The 15455-nt window shown below is 43.2% G+C and overlaps 1 protein-coding gene across 2 annotated transcripts; it reads left to right on the top strand.

Moving 5' to 3' along the window:
• The first annotated feature begins 1928 nt into the window (after positions 1 to 1928).
• On the top strand, positions 1929 to 13944 carry trim108 (tripartite motif containing 108). 2 transcript variants are annotated; one of them, XM_024416653.2, is made up of 6 exons: positions 1929 to 2517; positions 6759 to 6854; positions 7299 to 7532; positions 7621 to 7685; positions 12159 to 12268; positions 12466 to 13944. In XM_024416653.2, the coding sequence occupies exons 1-6, from the start codon at positions 2080 to 2082 to the stop codon at positions 13032 to 13034; spliced, it is 1512 nt and encodes a 503-aa protein (XP_024272421.1). In that variant the 5' UTR covers positions 1929 to 2079; the 3' UTR covers positions 13035 to 13944. The 2 variants fall into 2 exon arrangements, with proteins under 2 accessions (XP_024272421.1, XP_024272420.1); XM_024416652.2 differs by having other exon boundaries at positions 1930 to 2517; positions 12153 to 12268.
• The last annotated feature ends 1511 nt before the right edge of the window (positions 13945 to 15455 follow it).

Genomic DNA, 15455 nt, shown 5'->3' with positions numbered 1-15455 from the left:
TTTAATGTTTTATGCAGAAGGATTTCAGTGTACCTCAGGCCTAGATATCATTTGTGCTCATTACAGCTGTAGTAGTGTTTCCCTCAAGAAAGCAGGAAGCCACTTTCATAGACACTGGAGTCAGTCTCTCAAAGCCACCAGACAGACACTGGAGCAGCCAGTGATGTTGGACTCAGTGTCTGTAGATGAGCCTCTGTGGACATGGGTCTTCATACATGCACACTAAGCAAAAATATAAATGCAACAATTTCAAAGATTCTACTGTTACAGTTTATATAATGATCAGTCAATTGAAATAAATTCATTAGGCCATAATGAATGATTTCACATCACTGGGATTACAGATATGCATCGTTAGGTCACAGATACCTAAAAACCAAAAGGGAGGGGTATGGATCAGAAAACCAGTTGGTATCTGGGGTGACCACCATTTGCCTCATGCAGCGCGACACATCTCCTTTGCATAGAGTTGGTCAGGCTGTTGATTGGAATGTTGTCCCACTCCTCTTCAATGGCTGTGCGAAGTTGCTCGATATTAGTTTAAATGAAACACGCTATCGATCCAGAGCATCCCAAACATGCTCAATGGGTGACATCTCTGATGAGTATGCAGGCCATGGAAGAAATGGGCCATTGTCAGATGCCAGGAATTGTGCACAAATCCTTCCAATATGGGACTGAGCATTAACATGCTGAAACATGAGGTAATGGCAGCAGATGAATGGCACGACAATGGTGTGTTTTTGTCCTGAATACAAAGTGTTATGTTTGGGGCAAATCCAATGCAACACATTAAGTACCACCCTACATATTTTCAAGCATAGTGGTGGCTGCATCATGCTTGTAATACAGTAATTAAGGACTGGGGTGTTTGTCAGCATACCAAAGATACGGAATAGAGCTAAGCACAGGCAAAATTCTGTGGGAAAACCTGGTTCAGTGTGTTTTCCACCAGGCAAAGGGAGATTAATTCACCTTTCACTAAACTACAAGGACAAATATACACTGGAGTTGCTTACCAAGAAGACAGTAAATGTTCTTGAGTGGCCGAGTTACAGTTTTGTCTTAAATCTTCTAGAAAATCTACAGTATGGCAAGACCTGAAAATGGTTGTCTGGCAATGATCAACAACCAATTTGACAGCTTGAAAAATGTTGAAAAGAATAATGGGCAAATCCTGTACAATCCAGGTCTAGAAAGCTCTTGGAGATTTACCCAGAAAGACTCACAGCTGTAATGGTTGACAAAGGTGATTCTAACATGTATTGACTCAGGGGGTTCAATTCTTATTTACAAATGTTAGAATTTTTCTTCCACTTTTACAATTAGAGTATTTTGCATAGATCATTGACACAAAAATGACAATGAAATCAATTTTTATCCCACTTTGTAACACAACAAAATGTGGAAAAAGTAAAGTGGGTTGAGTAATTTCTGAATGCGCTGGTGTTGTTGAACCAATACATTGGGAATTTAACAGGTGTCCTTGGTGGAACATTTTGAGTTCATATCAAAAGACTGTGATGTAACAGAACACAGGTAAAAGATTAGTTCATACAAGTTTGGGGTGTTTAAAACCATGGGAGAGTCAAACCTGTTCAAGATCACTCCTTTCCACTTTAAAGATTGCTTATCTGTCTAATGCTGATCTACCCTACTTTAGCCTTTTTAGTAAGTGGATGGATTGGTGTAGTATGCTGACTGGCTTTATCTTGGGCCTCAATGGGATAAGCTTGTCCAGGAGGATAGCCTGGAGGGACACTACGGTATTGTGTTGCTTTAAAAAGTTGATAGGTAGCCTAGGAATGAACCAATAACCTGGCAGTGGCAACAGGTTTCTCTGTGGTTCCTCTTATATAAGACTAGTTAGGCCTAAACAGGTGGCCCCAACATTTCCAGTCCAGCTAGTTTTACAGGTATGAGAGAATGTGTTGTGGATGTATGAACAAAGGGAATTGACAGTGAAACTTAAATGTCTTTCTTCACCTGTTGAGCACCGAGTTATCAAGACAGTGAACTTTTCAAAGACAGAAAAACATTTAAATAATAGTAAAGGTGTACCAGAACTTTAATACAGATATGACATCAGTCCTGTCCGAGCAGCTCCAGTGCCCAGTCTGTTTGTGCCTTTTCACCGACCCGGTGAGTCTACCGTGCGACCACACCTTCTGCCGCCCCTGCATCAGCGCTCACCTGTTGCAGAGCTCAGCGAAGAGCCAGAGCCGCTGCCCAGAGTGCCGCGGCCCTTTCAGCCAGAAGGATCTCCGGGCTCACCGTGTCTTGACCAATATGGCAGATGTGGCCCGAGAGGAGGAGGAGAGTGGCCTCGCAGCGAGGGGACCAGAGTCACCGCAGGGACGCACTGTAGCCTCAGAGCTGGTGTGTCCAGAGCATGACGAGAAGTTCAAGTTGTTCTGTGAGACAGACCAGAGGTTGGTGTGTGTGATCTGCAGAGATGGAGAAAAGCACAGGGGACACACGTTCACACCTGTGAAAGAGGCAGCAAAGATCAGTAAGGTGTGTAGGTCTATGACAGCACAGTTCTTTTTAAACCTCATAATTGTACTTATACTGCTGTGTGAACGTCTTAAATGGTAAGAGATGTTTATTATATAACTTTTCTTGCCTGTAGGTTTCCAAGTCTATATTTAATTTCCTCAATCGGTGTTTTAGTGTTCTATACAACAGTAAGTAACTTGATAAAACCTGCAAAATCTCTTTCTCTCTCTTAATCTCTTTCTTAATCTCTTTCTTAATCTCTCTCTTTCAATCTTGCTCTCTTTCTCTCTCTGTCACGTTCTGACCTTAGTTCTTTTGTTATGTCTTTGTTTTAGTATGGTCAGGGCGTGAGTTGGGTGGGTTGTCTATGTTCCTTTTTCTATGTTGTGTTTTGTGTTTGGCCTGGTATGGTTCTCAATCAGACGCAGGTGTCATTAGTTGTCTCTGATTGAGAATCATACTTAGGTAGCCTTTTCCCACCTGTGTTTCAAGGGTGATTATTTTCTGTTATGTGTTTGTCACCTCTCAGAACTGTTTTGTTTCTCCTTTGTTATTTTGTTTTAGTGTTCTCGGTTTAATAAATATATGATGAACACTCACAATGCTGCGCTGATCGTGACACTCTGTCATAAATATAATCTTTAAATCTGTAAACACAGTTAAACCCATGCCGAAGTAGGCTACATGCCATGCATTCTCTCAGTCACAAGGAGTGTTGTGGTATGTATCTGTTCGAGAGCTCTGTTGGCTCTCTGGCCAGCATTCAATCAAATGTGAGTTGTAGACAAGGGATTGCATACCGACAATGCATCTTTTAAAGTCAATTTCCCAGATGTTCACAGAGATCACATTCACAATAAACGCTACCAATGTCGCCTCAAGCGAAAATGATGTCAAAGGTGGTGCATTGTAGACTACTCCGCTCCTCAAACCAGGCTCTCTGTATGTGTGATAAATAAAAAGCCATAAGCAGTCACTTAGGGCCCCCAGCCCCTAGGGGTACTCCCAACTATGGATGTTAATGGTTAACCGTTAAAGCCGCCGAAAATACATTTGACCAGTCAAGCTTATCGGTCTATAGGTTCATTTGCATAATTTTGTGGAATTAAATTGGCTCATTTGTATTTTCGTTAGTCGTCATGCATTTTATTTATCACACATATAGACAGCCTAGTTTGAGGAGCGGAATAGCCTACCACCTGTCAGACAGCATGAGAGTAGCGCCTCAAAAAGCCTGTAGGCTACTGGAGTGAAACCTGCTTTTGTAAGCCCAAAAAATAACAATTCTATATGTAATCGTGTGTTAAAAACTTGTGGCGACGATTAAAATGTAGCTATTTCTATTTCTCAATCTGAACTCGTAAAGCGCGCCTCCCATTCACCATTTGGATGCGTAGGCTATAGTCTGCCTACCGTTGACTATCGCGCATCATCCACCACTTTGCAATGTAAGCTTGAGCCAGTAAAATTGTTTTAAACTTTTTTTATCCCTTCTTCTCCCCAATTGGTAGTTACAGTCTTGTCCCATTGCTGCAACTCCCGTACAGACTCAGGAGAGGCGAAGATCAAGGGCAGTGCGTCCTCCAAAACACAACCCAGCCAAGCCGCTTCTTGACACAATGCCTGCTTAACCCAGAAGCCAGCCGCACCAATGTGTCAGAGGAAACACTGTACACATGGCAACCGTGTCAGTGTGCATTGCGCCCGGCCCGCCACAGGAGTCGCTAGTGCACGATGGGACAAGGACATCCCTACTGGCCAAACCCTCCCTTAACCTGGACGACGCTGGGCTGGCTGCAACGGAGCTTGGACTCGAACCAAGAATCTCTAGTGGCATAGCCTAAAACCACTGCGCCACTCGGGAGGCCAAAAAATAGTTTGAAACCTAAACATTTTAGTAAATAATGAGGCATGTCTTGCTTCAAAGTTGTTTTTGCGAAAATCCATCCATAGAAACGTGGAGGCAATTATTTTATAAAGACTTCCTGATGCCTTTAACCAGCATTTCTCTCCTGTTCTATTGTTTTTTTTCTCATCTTTATTTTGTTGTCCTGAAGCCAAAGGCACAATCCTAGTCATATTAGCAACCCATCCTAGCAGTTGCTAGTAGATTCCCCCTCTTTCTAAGTTTCTAATGGAGATTTTCATCTCACTCACATATTGAACTGCTCACATTAGATGCGCTGTTTAGAACTGTGTTTTCCGCTAATTTCATTTTGTCAAATGTTTAAAAATGACGTTTAATTAGCTGCTTCATTACAGGAATCGCATGTTCAATAATAGGCTATAGACTTTTTTTTCATTATATCCCCTATTTCTCCCCTATTTCTCCCCAATTTCTCCCCTATTTCTCCCCTATTTCATGAAATCCAATTGCAATCCAATTACGATCTTGTCTCATTGCTGCAACTCCCCAACGGGCTCGGGAGAGGCGAAGATCGAGTCATGCGTCCTCTGAAACATGACCCGCCAAGCAGCTCTTCTTAACATCCACTTGCTTAACCCGGAAGCCAGCTTCACCAATGTGTCAGAGGAAACACTGTTCAACTGACAACTACTGGCAGCTTGCAGGTGCCCGGCCCGCCACAAGGAGTCGCTAGAGCGTGATGAGCCAAGGAAAGCCCCCCTGGCTAAACCCTCCCCTAACCCGGACAACGCTGGGCCAATTGTGCACCGCCCTATTGGACACCAGGTCACGGCCGGTTGTGACACAGCCTGGGATCGAACCCCAGGCTGTATTGACGCCACAACACTGCGATGCAGTGCCTAACATTCTGACCAGACCGCACGCACGTGTGCGTCTGCGTGCACCATTGCACATGTGGATTTTGTCCCCCCACACCAGACGCTATCAGGACACGCAGGTTGAAATATCAAAACAAACTCTGAACCAATTATATTAATTTTGGGACAGGTCAAAAAGCAATAAACATTTATGGCAATATAGCTAGCTAGCTTCCTGTTGCTAGCTCATTTGTTCTGTGATATAAACATTGGGTTGTTATTTTACCTGAAATGCACAAGGTCCTCTACTCCGACAATTAATCCACAGATAAAAAGGTAAACCAAATGATTTTCTAGTCATCTCTCCTCCTTCCTTCAGACTTCTTCTTCTTATTTGGTCTTGATATGGTGGTTGGCAACCAACTGTAAGGTACATTACAAAAACTGACTGGAGTGTGGAGCTCAGTTCATCTTTCAATCACCCATGTGGGTATATTCTCCTAAAAACCAATGAGAAGATGGGAGAGGCAGGACTTGGACTTATATTTTAGCTCCTGGCCATGCAGACACTCGCTGATGCGCGCAAGCAGTGTGGGTGCAATGATTGAATGACATGTACAGTATGTGTACATTTATTTTGCAACGCTCACGCAGTTTACATGTCCGGTCTGGTCAGCATGTTAGACCACTGCGCCACTCGGGAGGCCGGGCTATAGCCTTTTGACTGTAAAACGATGTTTCCATTAAGCTCTTAATGACAAATGTCTGACCCTTGTATGCATGTGTAACCGATATGAAATGGCTAGCTAGTTCGCGGGGTGTGCGCTAATAGCGTTTCAATCTGTGACGTCACTCGCTCTGAGACCTTGAAGTAGTTGTTCCCCTTGCTTTGCTTTTGTGTCGTGATGGGTAACGATGCTTCGAGGGTGGCTGTGGTTGTTGTGTGCAGAGGGTCCCTGGTTCGAGCCCAGGTAGGGGCTAGGAGAGGGACAGAAACTAAACTGTTACAAATGCACAGTATCAGAGAGGAATAGGCAAAGCGAGAGGTTCACTCTCACCAAAATAAGTCCCATGGGCTTATTTTGGGACTAATCTTGTCGCCTGCCTTCCCGCCTTGGGACGACTCCCATTGTTAGGGCAGAAACATAAGCATCTCGTCATTATATACATATCTCTGATAGTATTTTCTGTTGGTCACGTCATTTTACTGGTTGGACATTTTCTTACCGTTCGTTGACCGGTTAATGAGGGTCAGTTAGTCGGCAGAATACCGACCAGGCATGCAGGGCACGTGCCCAGGGGTCCTGACCTCAGGGTGCCTCCATTGATTTTGTTAGTCACTCTCACTCAGATATCATTAACATGGCATAAGTCACTGTAAAATGTGTAGAATTTCAGGAAATGAGCTTTAAAACGGCAAAAATGTTTCTCTGCCCCATGGCAAAATGAGTAGATCACATGACATTTTTTAATTTTTTTAAATTGCTTGCTTGGTAGGGGGGTATTTGATTGAATCCTGGTCTCTGTGTTGTTAGAACGTTCTGAGGGGAGCTCTGGGGTTCCTGGTGAAAGAGAACCGTGAAATGGAAGGACTGAACCAACAGCAGGCCTCTGAGATCATCAAGACCAAGGTGAGGGAATCTCTTTCTCTCTCACTCACACCTACACATACTACAGAAAACACGCTACACTGCATAGAACATGTAAATGATCAACCCAACCACGCTAATAGATTTCATCTTGCCCAAAACTAACTGAATTGATCTGGCAACTGGAGGGCTGCTGGGTTCACATCCTCAAGACATCCCCTTACCGTTGTGCCTTTCGGCAAGGCCCTTAACGCCACAACATACTCTCCATCCAGTGGCGTTGCACTGCAGCTTAACCCTGTGCTCGTCTCAGGGGGGGGTTGAGAACGGAGCAGAAGACACATTTCTGTTGGCTGTAACTAATGGACAATAAAGTTGTATTGTATGTGTTATTGTATTGAATAATTGACTAATCGTGAATGTGACTTTAGTAAAGCTTGAAGAAAGTGGTGTGTCATACAGTCAAACATTTCCATCCCATCACAGGAGAAATCTAAAAGCCTGTCGGCTCACATCTCCTCCTGTTTCGAGGAGCTGCACCAGTTCCTGAGGAGGAGGGAGGAGGAGTTGAAGGAGGAGCAGGAGAGGGAAGAGAAGAAAACTGTGGCGGCCATGCTGAAGAATGATTGTGTAATAGAGAACACGCTGATGATTGGGAGGGAGATGGAAGTGACTTTGCAGTCCGCTTTGAAGATACCTGAGTCTGACTACTTTCTAGAGGTGAGAGTAGTCTCACAGAGTCTAGTTACTGGTTGTCTTGTGGTCTGCCTTTCATAATTAGTGATTTGATGTGTATGTGTGTTCACAGTGGTGGACTGAAAGAGGCCTTTCTGTTATTGAGGGGATGAAGATGAAGGACACAGCCAAACCTAAGTGCAAAAACATTAAATATACACATGTGAATACAATGACATGAGCAAATATACAGTACCAGTCAAAAGTTTGGACACACCTACTCATTCAAGGGTTTTTCTTTATTTTTACTATTTTCTATATTATAGAATAATAATGTAGACATGAAAACTATGTAATAACATATGGAATCATGTAGTAACCCAAAAAGTGTTGATTGGGGCTAGGCCCCTCTTTCTCCACTTCCTGTCTGAATGACGTGCCCAAACTAAACTGCCTATAGCTCAGGCCCTTAAGCCAGGATAGGCGTATACAGTGGGGCAAAAAAGTATTTAGTCAGCCACCAATTGTGCAAGTTCTCCCACTTAAAAAGATGAGAGAGGCCTGTAATTTTCATCATAGGTACACTTAAACTTTTTAATGAATTTATTTGCAAATTATGGTGGAAAATAAGTATTTGTTCAATAACAAAAGTTTATCTCAATACTTTGTTGATATACCCTTTGTTGGCAATGACAGAGGTCAAACGTTTTCTGTAAGTCTTCACAAGGTTTTCACACACTGTTGCTGGTATTTTGGTCCATTCCTCCATGCAGATCTCCTCTAGAGCAGTGATGTTATGGGGCTGTTGCTGGGAAACACAGACTTTCAACTCCCTCCAAAGATTTTCTATGGGGTTGAGATCTGGAGTCTGGCTAGGCCACTCCAGGACCTTGAAATGCTTCTTACGAAGCCACTCCTTCGTTGCCCGGGCGGTGTGTTTGGGATCATTGTCATGCTGAAAGCCACGTTTCATCTTCAATGCCGTTGCTGATGGAAGGAGGTTGTCACTCAAAATCTCATGATACATGGCCCCATTCATTCTTTCCTTTACACGGATCAATCGTCCTGGTCCCTTTGCAGAAAAACAGCCCCTAAGCATGATGTTTCCACCCCCATGCTTCACAGTAGGTATGGTGTTCTTTGGATGCAACTCAGCATTCTTTGTCCTTCAAACACGACGAGTTTTTACCAAAAAGTTATATTTTGGTTTCATCTGACCATATGACATTCTTCCAATCTTCTTCTGGATCATCCAAATGCTCTCTAGCAAACTTCAGACGGGCCTGGACATGTACTGGCTTAAGCAGGGGGACACGTCTGGCACTGCAGGATTTGAGTCCCTGGCGGCGTAGTGTGTTACTGATGGTAGGCTTTGTTACTTTGGTCCCAGCTCTCTGCAGGTCATTCACTAGGTCCCCCCGTGTGGTTCTGGGATTTTTGCTCACCGTTCTTGTGATCATTTTGACCCCACAGGGTGAGATCTTGCGTGGAGCCCCAGATCGAGGGAGATTATCAGTGGTCTTGTATGTCTTCCATTTCCTAATAATTGCTCCCACAGTTGATTTCTTCAAACCAAGCTGCTTACCTATTGGAGATTCAGTCTTCCCAGCCTGGTGCAGGTCTACAATTTTGTTTCTGGTGTCCTTTGACATCTCTTTGGTCTTGGCCATAGTGGAGTTTGGAGTGTGACTGTTTGAGGTTGTGGACAGGTGTCTTTTATACTGATAACAAGTTCAAACAGGTGCCATTAATACAGGTAACAAGTGGAGGACAGAGGAGCCTCTTAAAGAATAAGTTACAGGTTTGTGAGAGCCAGAAATGTTGCTTGTTTGTAGGTGACCAAATACTTATTTTCCACCATAATTTGCAAATAAATTAATAAAAAATCCTACAGTGTGATTTTCTGGATTGTTTTTCTCATTTTGTCTGTCATAGTTGAAGTGTACCTATGATGAACATTACAGGCCTCTCTCATCTTTTTAAGTGGGAGAACTTGCACAATTGGTGGCTGACTAAATACTTTTTTGCTCCACTGTAATTAGTACCATTGGAAAGAAAACACATTGAAGTTTATGGACATTTTTTAAATAATGTAGGAGAATATAACACAATAGATATGGTAGGAGAAAGTCCAAAGAAAAACCAACCAGATTTTTGTTTGAGAGAGATCATCCTTTTAGAATTGCAGGAGAAAGGTCATATTGAAAATTAGCTCCCTGGATGCAATTCCTATGTTCAAGGTTTCAGGCTTGTAACTTCAAAAACGAATAAGAAATATTAGTTTTAGTAGAGGGACACAGTCTTGGAAATTCGTACTTGCGCGCGCCATGAAGACATTATGCACCTGCTAAAATCTGTTTCCTATTGAACATACTTCTTTCCGAAATAAATATTATAGTTTGATTACATTTTAGGGTACTAAAATGACTTTCTGGGATATAAAGAAGGACTTTATCTAACAAAACGTGTTATAGCTGGGACCCATTGGATGACAAATCAGAGGAAGATTTTCAAAAAGTAAGTGAATATTATTTATTTTTTTACCCCCTTTTCTCCCCAATTTCGTGGTATCCATTTGTTAGTAGTTACAATCTTGTCTCATCGCTACAACTCCCGTATGGGCTCGGGAGAGACAAAGGTCGAAAGCCATGCGTCCTCCAAAACACAACCCAACCAAGCTACACTGCATCTTAACACAGCACGCATCCAACCCAATGTGTCAGAGGAAACACAGTGCACCTGGCGACCTGGTTAGCGTTTACTGCGCCCAGCTCGCCACAGGAGTTGCTGGTGCGCGATGAGACAAGGATATCCCTACCGGCCAAACCCTCCCTGACCCAGACAACGCTAGGCCAATTGTGCATCACCCCATGGACCTCCCGGTCGCGGCCGGCTGCGAGAGAGCCTGGGCTCGGACCCAGAGTCTCTGGTGGAACAGCAGAGACTCTGTACCACCACTGCGCCACCCGAGAGGCTTAGTAAGTGAATATTTAATCGTTATTTGTGAACGTATGAAACCTGTGCCGGTGGAAAAATATTTTGATGTGGGGCGCCGTCCTCAAACAATCGCATGGCATGTTTTTGCTGTAATAGCTACTGTAAATCGGACAGTGCAGATAGATTAAAACCAATCTAAGCTTTCAGCCGATATAAGACACTTATATGTACATAAATGTTTAAAATCCATAATATTTATGATTACTTATTTGAATTGCGCGCCCTCCAGCTTCATCTGAAATCGCTAGCGGGACTCCTATCCCTAAGAAGTTTTTAAACAAATCAAAATATATTTTAGATTCTTCAAATTAGCCACCCTTTGCCTTGATGACAGCTTTGCACACTCTTGGCATTATCTCAACCAGCTTCATGAGGAATGCTTTTCCAAGGAGATCCCACATATGCTGAGCCCTTGTTGACTGTTTTTCCTTCCCTCTGCAGTCCAACTCATCCCAAACCATTTCAATTGGGTTGTGGTTGAGTGATTGTGTAGGCCAGGTCATCTGATGCAGCACCATCACTCACCTTCCCGGTCAAATAGCCCTTACACAGCCTGGAGGTATATTTTGGGTCATTGTTCTGTTGAAAAACAAATGATAGTCCCACTAAGTGCAAACCAGAAGGGATGGCGTATTGCTGCAGAATGATGTGGTACCCATGCTGGTTAGGTTTGCCTTGAATTCTAAATAAATCACTGACAGTGTCACCAGCAAAGCACACCCACACCATCACACCTCCATGCTTCACGGTGGGAACCACACATGAGAAGATCATCTGTTCACCAACTCCGCATTTCACAACAAAGACACAGGGATTGGAACCAAAAATCTCAAATTTGGTCTCATCAGACCAAAGGACAGATTTCCACGGGTCTAATGTTCATAGGTCATGTTTCTTGGCCCAAGCAAGTCTCTTCTTATTATTGGTGTCCATTAGTAGTGGTTTCTTTGCAGCAAATCGATCATGAAGGCCTGATTGACGCAGTCTCCTCTGAACAGTTTATGTTGAGTTGTTTCTGTTACTTGAACTCTAAGTAATAATGGACTGTCATTTCTCTTTGCTTATTTGAGCTGTTCTTGCCATAATATGGACTTGGCCTTTTACCAAATAGGGCTATGTTATGTATACCACCCCTTCCTTGTCACTGATTGGCACAAACACATTAAGAAGGAAAGAAATTCCACAGATTAACTTTTAACAAGGCACACCTGTTAATTAAAATGCATTCCAGGTGACTATCTCATGAAGCTGGTTGAGAGAATGCCAAGAGTGTGAAAGCTGTCATCAAGGCAAAGGGTGGCTACTTTGAAGAATCTCAAATATAAAATATATTTGGATTTGTTTTGTTTTGTTTAATAGTTTTTTGGTTACTACATGATTCCATATGTGTTATTTTCTCGTGTTCATGTCTACACTATTATTCTATAATGTATAAAATAGTAAAAATAAAGAAAAACCATGGAATGAGTAGGTGTATCCAGACTTTTGACTGGTACTGTATGTATAGGTCCTGTATTGCCTTCTGAGAGATGTGTTGTGTCTTTTAGACCAATATGGCCAGCAGTGTCCCTACGATGAAGTATTTTTTTGATAGGAAATGTTTGTTCCAGACAGTCTAACTCCAAAATGGTGAACTTTTTGTGGTAGTTTCAACCCTGTCTGTCTCAGTTACAGGTCAAGGGTTAGAGGTCTGTTTGTGACCCCTGACTCTCTCAATCTCGGCCTCTACGAGACTCACCTGCCCTTCTGCATGTGGAAGGAGATGCTAAAGGTCATCAAACCAGGTGAGAATGAGGACTGACTGAGGAAACCAGGTGAGAATGAGGACTGACTGAGGAAACCAGGTGAGAGTGAGGACTGACTGAGGAAACCAGGTGAGAGTGAGGACTGACTGGGGACACCAGGTGAGAAAGAGAACAGGGGAAAGTGTGTGTCTCTAACTCCATCTCTCTCTCTCTGTCTGTTGAACTCTTCCCCTCAGTTCCTGTGCGCCTCACCCTTAGCAGCAGTGATGATTCCTGTTTAAAGGTATTAGAGGGTGGGGCCAGTGTCAGGCACGCAGACCGGAAGGGCGGCTTTGGCTTCAATTACTACCGTGACTACGCCGCCACCACCACCGTCGTCTCCACAGAAACCGTCCAAACAGGGCAGCACTACTGGGAAGTGGAGGTGGGGGGGAAGCTGGACTGGGGGGTGGGGCTAAAGGTGAAGGAAGATTCCGGCAAAGAGTCTGTCCTGTCTCCAGAGAGGGAGATAATGTTGCACCTGAAGCCTGAGAAGGGCCTGGTGTTCAGCCATGATGGTGTGGAGACACCCCTGATGGCAGCTGCAGGTGACCCAGGTACTCAGGCTGAGGCCCAGGCCGGGCCTCGTAGGGTGGGGCTGTACCTAGACTGTGACAGGGAGAGGGTGTCCTTCTATGATGCAGACAGCATGGTTCTCCTCCACTCCTCATGGTGCAGCTTCATCTCCCCGTGTTCCTTATGCCTCTGCCCCGGGCCGTACATGGAGGGCCGCAACAATAACCCACTGACTGTCTGTTGGTACTGACCCAGCAGGCAAACTGGTTGCAATGACGTCATTATGATATATTTTCTGACGTCATGGTCAGGTTTTGTTCACATCTTTTTAGTAACCAGAAAAGGATGTATAAAATAGTACTTATTTTCCATGATGTCTTCAGGGGTAGACCATTTGGTAGTTATGTAGTATAGTTATTTGGCATGTTCTAAACCAAAAAATAAATTAGAAAGTTGTAATTTGGATAGAAGTCACATGCCAAATTTGGCTTGCTGGGGACCTGGCCCTGGTGTCCACTACCTTTCTTGATTATGATGAGTATTTCACAAACTATTTAGCAGCTAGAATTATCAAATTATCAATTTTGATGTCATCCTTTTCTAAAATATTTTTATTTTATTTTTATTGTTGACGTTAGGGGCATATTCTGTTAATAACTGCTTTGTGGTGTCCTTTTTAAGTAATCTTACCATGTGTTTGTTGGTGAAGGCAGGGTTATGCTTTGTGTAAAACAGCGCCGGCGCTATGGGTTGGCAAAGTCGGGCATGGCCCCTCCAGATAGAATTTGTGTCCCCCAAGTTTTGTTTCCCCATAAAAATAAATATGTAAATCTGTTGCTGTGCCCTTGAGCAAGGTAACTTTACTTAACTCTAATTGCTCCAGGGGTGCTGTACAATGGTGACTCTGGCCGTGACCCCACTCCCTGCGGGTGTCTCAGGGGGTGTTGGGATTTTCAAAAAACACATTTTCAATAAACACTTTTGTGTAACAAGATAAATATAAGCAACCCCAAATAATTATTAATTACCATGCCAGGTTTTGCCAATGTAGCGCTTCCAGGCCTGCCAGTAGTGCACAATCTCACAATCTGAGGAGGGGGCGGAAGGGGGATGTAATAATGTAATATTACGTTAAAATAAAACAATATATTCTGACTTGGCACTGGTACCGCCTTCATTACCTTGTTTTTGACCGGGTTTGTTTCTCACAGAGGGAAAACAGTCACTTTTACAGACAGCTAGCTACAGATTCTATGCTAACTAGTAACCAGCTTTGTTAAGTTTTGGTAGTGCTTAACAATTACAGCTAGTTAATGGCTATGCTAAGAAAAAAGCTAAGAGAATAAAAAGGACCACCAAACCTAGAACGATGCCGAGCTCACCAAGCATTCTGCTAGCCAGACCACAAGGAGCCGAGCAGCAATACCCGCAAATCCCCCGCACCACCTGCTGATCAAAAAGAGCCTAGGCCTAGCACCTGCAGCACGAGGGAACCACCACAACAACAACAACAACAACAACAACAACAACAACAACAACAACAACAACAAGCACCTGTTTGTCTTGACACTTACCCGAGCCGCATGTTCAGTGGGGAAAAGCAGGCCTTTTGTAGTTAGCGCCTGGTTCAATCACAGAGAGTGGTTTGAATGCTAGACTAGAGAGTGACTTAAATGTTAATTCGTACAGAGCTTTCACTCAAACTGGATACTCAATTTGGAAACATGCCAGTGGCATCACTAAAGGACTGGGGAAGCATGTCTCTTGTAAAGAGCATTTGAAAAGCATGATTTTATGGAAGACCAAACAAACACTAAGCACAAGAAATGTCCACTCTTGTGAATACAGAGCAGCTAGGAAGATTGAGGACACTGTGGAGTTTCTTGAGGTGATTGAGCTCCCTTTGTGAGGGAGTTTGGATGCGATTGACTCGATCGATGGCATCTCTTCTAAATGGTAAGCTTACAGACTGTATTTGTCACGTTATGACCTTTATTTTGTATTTATTTAGTATGGTCAGGGCGTGAGTTGGGTGGGCAGTCTATGTTTGTTTTTCTATGATTTGGGGATTTGTATGTTTCGGCCTAGTATGGTTCTCAATCAGAGGCAGGTGACATTAGTTGTCTCTGATTGAGAATCATACTTAGGTAGCCTCGGTTTCACTGTTTGTTTGTGGGTGATTGTCTATGTTAGTTGCTTGTGGTCAGCACAGTTCTCATTATAGCTTCACGGTCGTTATTCGTTTATTGTTTTGTATAGTTTGTGTTTAGTGCTTTCTTTTATTAAAAACTTCATCATGAACACATCATGAACACACCACGCTGCATTTTGGTCCGTTCCTTACAACGATCGTGACAGTATTGCCCTGGCCGCCGTGCCAGAATGCTTAACTCATTGTTTTTTTCTCATGTAGGCCTTCCTCTACTGGTTTTAGCGATTAGTTATTTTTGAGGTTGGTTCGGTTTTGGTTCAATGATTCCAAAGTAATCACAGTTTTCGGTTTCGGTTTCCATTCTTTTTTTAAAACATTAAATGCATTGTTGAATGCTGTAACAACACAGTCTAAACAGTTGAACTAAACTCATCAAGTGTTAAATGATGTTCTTCTAGAATCAGTGGATCTATTTAATTAAGTTAAATGATCAAGAATTGCTCTAAATATCACAGTGGA

The sequence above is a fragment of the Oncorhynchus tshawytscha genome, linkage group LG23, assembly GCF_018296145.1.
Source record: "Oncorhynchus tshawytscha isolate Ot180627B linkage group LG23, Otsh_v2.0, whole genome shotgun sequence".
Classification (NCBI taxonomy): Eukaryota; Metazoa; Chordata; class Actinopteri; order Salmoniformes; family Salmonidae; genus Oncorhynchus; species Oncorhynchus tshawytscha.
The sequence above is the reverse complement of the archived record's forward strand: the minus strand, read 5'-3'. Positions and strand labels throughout refer to the sequence as shown.